The 9,541-nt window shown below is 36.6% G+C and overlaps 1 protein-coding gene across 1 annotated transcript in view; it reads left to right on the top strand.

Moving 5' to 3' along the window:
- The window catches only part of LOC114655441 (alpha-1A adrenergic receptor-like), a 178,663-nt gene extending 169,471 nt beyond the window's left edge, over positions 1-9,192 (top strand). Inside the window, exon 3 of the mRNA XM_028806434.2 lies at positions 2,599-9,192. Coding sequence (XP_028662267.1) covers positions 2,599-3,086 — 488 coding nt within the window. The 3' untranslated portion in view covers positions 3,087-9,192. The remainder of the gene's footprint in view (positions 1-2,598) is intronic.
- The last annotated feature ends 349 nt before the right edge of the window (positions 9,193-9,541 follow it).

The raw sequence follows: 9,541 nt of genomic DNA on the forward strand, positions 1-9,541 counted from the left end.
TAACTGGGTAGCTCTGGTCTTTGCGTTAGGCAATAAATAAGGACCTCTTTGCCTTATTGCTGGCTGTATGAATTAAAAATTATAATCTCTTTTTAAATGTTATAATACCTGGGACATAACAGAAAATAATGTGAACTTTACTTGCAACAAATGGTCAAGACAATCTTGATAGATAGATAGATAGATAGATAGATAGATAGATAGATAGATAGATAGATAGATAGATAGATAGATAGATAGATAGATAGATAGATAGATAGATAGATAGATAGATAGATAGATAGATACATTCAAACAGCTAAATTCAGACTACCTACTCTCATGATTTATAGACTTATTTAAAACACCAAAAATAGTTAAAAGTGTGGCTGCAACATAAGCAGACATTTTTAACTATTGAACCACAAAAATGTAATTGTAATATAAACCAAGAATGAAAGGGAAGTACAATGTGGCCATAAATCGTCTAGAATATAGGTAAGTAAACTGTAAAACTAGTAAAAGACATGTTGATCATGTTAAAATACAAAAAAGTATGACTCTGAGTGACACTAATTATTAAAAGGAAGTATTCTGTTTTACATGTATGTGGTATGTGGATACTTGTCATATGGGTAAATATTAAAGGATAAACACATGGGGAGGAAGGCAAAGGTGTTTTATAGAAATATGTGAAGAGGAACTCACTCAGCCATCAAATGTGTGTCATATGAGTGGTGTACATGTGTGTGCAGCCTTTATACTACTTTGACGAAATAAATTATATTGACTTAAGTATAGTATTCTTCACAATCCTAAACACCTCTATTAGTTGCCCATATAGAGACATGAAAACATACCATTGATTACAATATAGGTACTTTAAGCGATTTATAAATGTAATGCAGTTATAACTGAGGTTGTCATTCACCATGATGTCTAGATGAGATTGTCCTCTCTTATGTACTGTTGTTTGTGGGAGATCATGCAAAAATGGATATGAGAAGTATTGTATATGACACTAGTACATCAAAAAATAAACAAAGTCAGAGAAAAAGCTGAAAGAAGCCAATTAGCCTAACAGAAACCATTTGAAGGAACTGATACCACAACAAAACACCCACAAGCTTCCAAATCTTACCCAGGATCAATCTCAGAATGACATTTAAATGAAATGATAATGTGACTTGTGGTGTTATTTTTATAAAGCAGGGTAAATTTAATGTACATTTTAAAAGTAACAGTTAACTAATCAAAAGACAAACCCCAAGGAAAGCTTTGTCTTCCTCTTGTAATGGGGCAGAGCAAAAAAGTGTCCTTCATTTTAATTGGCTTTGGAATTCACCTAAAAGCAGCATGGTAATATTTGAAATGTCTGAAATGTCTTACTTTCCATTATTTACATTTTAAAAGATTACAATAAGTTATAAGTCATTGAGATATAAATTGTTATATAGTGTATTATTAAACTAAAGCAACAAAAGAAAGAAGAAATAATGTGAAGTAATCACTTAAGTTTTTGAAGTATCCAAAAGGTTAGTAGAGGCTTAGGAGGTATAATTAAATAAGAACAATTTTTTAAGCACATTTTTGAAAAATTAGGACATAAAGGTAATTTAGGTTGGCAAGGCAGAAGGTTAGACTGCTCCAAAGCTTCTGTACGCTGTGTTGAATTTCCAGCGCTGTCCAGTTTACATGTTCTCCCAAGCTTGAGTGAGCTTTCTCTGGGTATTCTGATTTCCACCCACATCATAAAGACATAACTGTTACATTAGATGTTAGATTTATTGGCACCTCTGATTTGAGTAGCTATGAGTGTGAGTTCAGATGTGTCTGATTTCCTTGACTCTGTCTTGGAAAAAGCTTCTTCAGAAAATTTAAACATTAGGCTATTCGAACAATCCAGATGAGAACAGGCCATTCAGCCCAACAAAGCTTGCCGTTCTTATCTACTAAATTCTTCTAAACTAACATCAAGTCAAGTTTTGCATGTACCTAAACTCCTAATATCTACCACACTTCTTGGTAATTTATTCCATGTGTCTGTGGTTCTCTGTGTAAAGAACAACTTCCTAATGTTTGTGAGAACACTGCCCTTAACAAGTTTCCAAATGTGTTCCCATATTTTTGACGAACTTATTTTAAAATAACAATCTCATTCCACTGTACTAATTCCCTTCCTAGTTTTAAAACAGTTCAATCATGTCTCCTATTCATCTTCTTTTGCTTAAACTGAAAAGGGTCAGCTCTTTAAATCTTTCCTCATAACTCAACCCCTGTAGCCCCGGAATCAGCCTAGTCACCATTCTCTGGACTTTTTCCAGCACTGCTATGCCCTTTTTGTAGCCTGAAGATCAGAACTGTGCGCAGTACTCCAAGTGAGGCCTCACCAGTGCATTATAAAGCTTGAGCATAGTCTCCTTGGACTTATACATGGATGGATGTTCAAACAGAATGAACAGCTTTTCGAATTTAAATCTTAAGTTTGTTTTAGTCCTTTTGATCATAGTAAAGAAACTCACTGCAGACCTTCAAACCTACATTTGAGTCTGAGCTTCTGGGAATTGAGAGGGAACACTTCACTGCTTGTCCTAACTCACTTCTTTTTTCTCTTCACAGGTTCTATATTCCCAGCATACAAGCCCTCCGAAACTGTGTTCAAGATAACATTTTGGCTGGGATATTTCAACAGCTGTATTAACCCCATCATTTATCGTTACTCCAGTCAGGAGTTCAAAAAGGCCTTTCAAAATGTTCTGCATGCCCGGTGCTCCCAGTCAAGGGCTGGGTCAATGCCTAAATCTTCCTCGCTGGGCTGGGGGCACGGACGTCTTGGAGTGTCAGGGTCAGATGCTCATAGCCCAATGACACCTGTATACTGCCAAGTAGAGCGTGACAGAAGTGGCTGCGAATGGAAGGTGGTACATGGAGTCTTAACATCAAGTGGGGAACATCCAACTAACAGAGCCACAGCTTCAGCGCACACACGTAGTAAGACTCTGTTGCGTGAGTGCTGCTGTGTAGTAACAGAAAACACACATCCGCCTCAAGTGCCTGTTATCAAGGTGCACACCATGTCGTTGTGTGAGAATGGTGAGGCAGTTTAGGTCTAATAGCTCTCAACAACCAAGAGAAAAACTCTAAATTGTTACTGGACCCAAGAAGAAGAATCATTGAAGTAACAGAGGCCTTGTGTTCTGGGAGATTTTGTTCTAGAGGCTGCAATTCTACCTTGCCTTCTTCTCTCATTCCTTTTTTCAGCTATTTAGATGATGCTGATTTATTTCTTCTTGTCTTAAAACACATTAGTCAAATGATTCTTTCAAAATCAGCCTGGTATTACAAGCTCATGGGCTAGCCTTCAGACATCAGACACAAGGAGGTCCACCTTCAAATCAACAACATGGAAAAACTGACAAAGGAACGGAAAGGGTACAAGAATAGATTTGGGGGACATCTAACATGGGAAGAAAAGGAGAGGACAAAGTAAACAGGAGGCACAAGAGGACTGCTGAATTTCATTTAGCCTGTTCCCTGCCAGTGGGGCAATTTATAAAGGCGTGTTCAGCTGATAGCTTCATGATTGACCAATAACTGCATCATTCCTCTGTGACATGGCACCATGCACACTGATTACTGTATTGATGATTATTAATTATTGAGAATAAAACATGTCAATGGTATCAATCAATGGTAGAAAAAGGTAGCACCCTGACAGGAAGATTAACATGAAAAAGGATGCTAACCTACTCATGTATGATGTTACTTTCTCACTGCATAACAGAGGACATGTGTGGGCTCTTGTTGATACGTAAACATTTGATATGTCACTCTGTCAAAGCTAAAGGGAAAAATATGTTTGATATATATTTTCAAGAAAGAGACTCCAGCATTTCTAACTTTTGTATATTTATTTTTGGAGAGTAAATAAACTTTGGATTGCAGCTACTATCTAGATGGCTGCTGATCCGGACCATCACTGAATGGATTGGTAAATCCATCTGGAGTGAAGACTATGCTGTCAATTCTCCATAGCCAATACACGGTACAAAAAAGCTGTCATTTGTGTCAGCTTCCTCTGCTAAAGTGTCAGGGCTTTTTGGTTCTAATAGTATTTTGCACTTTTATTGTCTGTTTTTCTTCACATTTGGCACATTGATTGCATTCTGCTTACAAGTAATGTGTGTGACCACCTGTGCTCCAGTGTGTAACTGCCTTGTGTAACTGCATGAAGCACTGGTATTGCTGTCTAATTAGTGTGCCAAAGCGCTGTGTGTTGAATATGTGAATTGTGGTGAATTGCTCATCTCTCAACATGGCTTTGCTTATGACTGATGTGCAGCAGCTGAAGCATTGGCCTGTCAAGGCCTCCTTTCTTTTTTATACAGGATCATTCCACTGATGCCCCCAAGTCACTGATTTCCCGATGATGAGGAAACATTTGGAAACTCTTTAGAGTTAAGTACATAAAGTAACTAATGTGGCCTACATGTGACCAAAATTTAATCTAATTCCTAATAAAAGAAAAAAAGAATCTGATAAAATAATTAACGCACAGACACATCTACCTTTCCTTATCCTCATTGAACACATTGCACAATTGCTGTCTCCCCAAAATCAGCTTTGCTACCCACTCCTTTATTATGGACTTGATGATGCAGCTGACTATTAGAAGAAAGTTTTTTGGAGAGACGAGATACAAGTGGATAAATGGCAAACATTTAAAACATTGCATTCTAAAAAAATAAACCAAATATTTATCAGTAAAGTATAGCATAGGTATATATATTAACTAGTATTTAATTTGGGAAATAGAACTTTACGTTTTACCAGCAAATAGTAAAGGGGAATTTACATAAGCTGAAACTTAACTGAATGCTGGGCATGTAAGCACACCAACAGTTACATATGCAAGAATTGACAGAATGATGTTAACTTTAACTCAGTTGACACGTGAAAAGGAGTGTGCCCATCCAAAACAGTCCCCTCCCTATTCAATGAAAAATCAGTAAAAATAAAAATGTAGCTTTTTATAGAATTTAGTTGCCCTACTTAATATATCTAAATGTCCACCCTGGGATGACATCCTAATAACCCCACTGACACAGGTAAAATATTGCTAAACTTTTTGGAGGTGCCAATAGTTATTGAATCCTAAGCGTTCACTTACCTTTTTCTTGAGAATGACCGTGTATGTTAAATATAAGTCTCCAATACTGCTTTGTCATGGAATCATACCCTGGTTGCACATTTTCCACTGTAGTAATTGCCAGTAGTCAGCCATGAACCTGTGATGTCTGGATTACAAAGGCTGTCAGAAGCTGGCTCCTTTTCACCCTGAGCAATAAGAGAACTCCTGTGCTGAGGCACACAGGGACCACCTATGAACACTTGAAGTGGAGCACTCCCTGGAGATGTCAGCTGAGTGCTGTCTCTCTTTTTCTCTTTCATTCTGCCCCCACTTTCAGTGCAACACCACCAATACACTCCTGCTGACTACACCAAATGCTTTGCCATGAAATCAAACCACGATCCATTCCCAGGTTACACATTTTGCACTTTGGTAACCTACCAATGGTCAGCTACAAACCTGCGTTTGTCTGGATTACAAAGGCCTATAGAAGTAGCTCCTTTTACATTGAACAAAAGAAGAACTCCTATGCTGAGGCATGCAGGGACTGCCTGCAAGCACTGCAAGTGGAGCTTTTTCTGGTGAGCCCTGACCTTTGGTGCAGTACAGCCACAACAAATACAAATAAGGAAAGGTAAAATATCTGAGCGTTCTGTCTTTCCTTAGATTCTTTTTTTATCTATTTTAGGACTTACCTATGAAGGAACATACAATAAATAATTCCAAAGGGATTGTGAAATGTTTCTCCTTCCTGTAGGTCCAACATTTTTGCTAAAATTGAACTGTATGAAAGGGAACAGCAAAGCGTATCGCTGCACATGACCTTCAATGACCAGGGAACTGAATCCAACGTTGAAAGACTGAATTTCCGTCTAGAACTACAGAATAATGAAAGCCATCCATTGTTAGTGCAACAGAGTTCTTTCAAATAAATAGCAAATTAAGTACTTGACAGCACCAGTGGAAATCAAGGGGAAGTGCCTTCAAAAAAGGAATAAGGAAGCACTTATTCATGTAAAGGAGCATGGAAAATTTTTTAAAATCAACCAAATGAAGTGGAGACTCTGAAACCTTTTTAAAAATGTCAAGAACCACCTGAGTTATTTGGCAGATAAACATACTTTAAGAACTGAATGGTTTACACTCATTTTTAAAATAACATATTTGCTTGAAGGTTTCACTTTTTACTTTGTGTTATTTTTTTTCACCCCTCAATACTAATGTTATTGGGAATGGCTGTGTGTACAGTGGTAGTATCCAAACATCATACTGTTTGTGACAGTAACTGGAAAGAAATGAACGCCTGTTGAAGGCCAGGCTATCCAATGTGTTTCAGACTGAAACGCTACAATGAAAGGGAAGCTATGCTCTAACAATGACTAAATATTCTAGTCTGCATAACCTTTCATTAGAGGGCGAGTGTGTGTCTTAAAACGAGATTATTCTGTTCTTAAATTTTGCTGAACAAGCTGGTCTTGTAGATCAGGAGTTTGAATAGAAATAAAAGAATCTGGTCGGCGGTACATTACATTCTAAATATTTATTTTTTGTCATTACAACATTCGAAAATCACTCCATTTCTCACTGCAATTGAATGGTATATTTGTTTAAACTAGTAATTAAATGAATGAAAAAGGTCAAAAACTTAGATTTCCTTTTCAGTGGGTAATATCATCCCATTCTGAAAGACTGCACAAAACAAGATGAGATAATCTATAAAAAAAAGTATGAATCCAAAATCCGTACATAATTCTCTCATTAGCATAATTTTACCATATTCACAGTGTAAATCATCCTAAATGAATACTCCATAGGAAAAGCTTAATTTTTTATGTTATTTATGTAGTTTGTGAAAAAAAATTTAATCTGATGTTTCCATGCAGAATGGAGATAAAAAAAAAGTTTCAATATAAGTCAGTAGTGACCATCGTTGAACAAAAGCAAATGTTATCAAAATGTCCATGAGAAAAATCTCACGGTACCCATGTTGCACAATCCACATGTGCAGAAATCCATCTGTATGCTCACAATGTCCAAAACAGAGTGATTAAATAAATAATTTCCGGAAAATACTGTCGTGAACTAAAACAGAACTCACTGAAATGCTTCTGAGCATCTGAATGGAAGATCCACCCAATCCCCCTCATTTATTGCTCCTGAGTCCATCCCAGTGTTCATTAGTTAGCATCACATTTTAAGTGATATCCTCAGTGCAAAGTTCACTTTAAAGATTAAAAGTTAAAGAAAAATGAGGGAAAACATTACAAGGAAGAGAATTTAACTTGTACATTTCCGAGAGGCTTCAATAAGCAGAAGTTCCTTTTACCACAGAGTGCCACTAAATAATTCCACTCCAGTTCTGGATATGAATATAAATGTAACGGTGGTAGGTGGGTCTACAAGTCAGGTGCTCATTTACTTCTGAGAGCCTTCTCTTTTAGTTCATAAGAAAATTTTCCAGAAATTACTTATTTAAAAATAATACATATGTTTGGGATGTTGTGAGTGTATGACGGATTATGTGACACAAGTAACCTGAGCTTTTTTCAGTGGATGTTTTGACATTGTTTGCTGTTGTATAATGGTCACTATAGACTTATATTGTATGAGAAACTTTTTTTATCTCCATTCTGCATTACATTTGTTTTTTCTCAACCAACAATGCAAACTTTGGGTAAGTAAAAAGTCGAAAAATAATCATTTTTGGGTGGCATTTGAAGTTCCTTCAGCCAGACATGACTATTCCTTCAGCAAGCGTTCAAACTCTGGATAGAACTGACAGCAAGGCCAATGGATTCTCAATTGACTGGCTTCAAAATGGTGGAGGTAAAAGAAATGTTTCTCTAATAAAAACCCATAATAAAGATTTGTAGTTAATGGGTTTGTTAGGTTCCTTCTTCAGACAGTTAAAATATCTCACAAGTTCTCAAAATATGGAGGCACTGTGGCAAAGTTTGGTGCTGTTGGTACCTTACAGTTCTTGAATGTTTTCCGCTATATCTTGTCATTTAGGATTCCATCTATGGATTTAAGTTTCCACTTAAAGTCCAAAGTATTTATTTTATTGTTATCCTGTTTGGGGTGGTTCCTGTTTGACATTATTTTATACCTGGATAGGCTCTGACATTTGGATGATCTTCATGGACAAAAAGGTCAAACAAATAGAAAGGTTTTCATTTACAGTACAAAGCCCTTTTTATTCCAGCAGCATCCCCCAAAAGGCAAGAACCAACCATGAATGGGACGTCAGTTCAGCACAGGGCAGACTCACGTACACCACCTCAGTTCACACCAGGTCAGTTTTATCTTCACATCTTTTGAATGAAGGAGGAAACTAGAGTACCAAAAAAAACACCCAGAAACTCACAGAAGCAGCAAACTCCACAAAGACATTCTTCAGGTTAAAGGCATCAGGGCTGACCGATGTGCCTCTGTGCCTTCATTTTCTGTGATTTGCCATTTAAAATTATTGTTGTAAAATGTTTAAGCCTTTAAAAATTACAATAATTACAACTTCATATGAGAAAATAAAAGTGAAATTGCTGTATGCATAAACTGTCTGCAGTATGCAAAATGTGAATTGTAAAAACATAAACAATGAAAAAGCTATACAGACTTTCAGATGTTCATATTCATTATGGATATTTGCTTTCCTAAAAAGTGCATTCCCCGGAAGATATGTGATTTTTCATGTGTTAAACTGCACAAAAATGAAATGTTGAATTAATAACCGGACAACAATTAATTGCTCGTTAGGTTATTTGATCTTTTATAAATTGCTGTTAGAGTTGTGTTGTGTTTCAAGGCACTACGACTCATCAAAGTGTCTCTTCACTCAGCTCCACCATTCCCAATTTTTCCATTCCATTTACTTGGCCTCTCTTCCTCCTTTCTGCAAATAAGGAAACAGGAGAACACAACTCAGGATTCTGGTAATTTTACTGATTACATAACAGGTGAAAGCTATTCTTGAAGAAGGGAGACTAGGTCAATTCATTTTAACATTGGACTTTTTACCAGTGGCAATGTATATCAACAAATGTGATGAAACTTCAGTGAAATAAATATATTTTTTGGCTGAAGAGGTTCTTTGCTTGCTTTTGTTATTCCTTTGGTACTTCATTAAGGTGATGTGGATATCACATGAAAGTGAATGTGTCATCTTGCTGGTTAGATTCCCTGGATGAAGACCTCCAGGACTAAAATGGTAAAAACTAGTATTTTGAAAAACAACATTTATGACTGCACATGACACCTCTGCTCTCTTCTGAATATGGAGGAAGTGAGGACTGTCAAGCATCAGTTCAGTATGCTGTTTTTATACTTCTGTTATATATGTGTTAAATTTTGCTGAAAGCTCAGGGGTATTATGTATACAGTCAGATCCATAAGTATTTGGACAGTGATTTGGACGATTTTCAAAATCCCACG

Source organism: Erpetoichthys calabaricus, chromosome 1, assembly GCF_900747795.2.
Source record: "Erpetoichthys calabaricus chromosome 1, fErpCal1.3, whole genome shotgun sequence".
Lineage (NCBI taxonomy): Eukaryota > Metazoa > Chordata > Cladistia > Polypteriformes > Polypteridae > Erpetoichthys > Erpetoichthys calabaricus.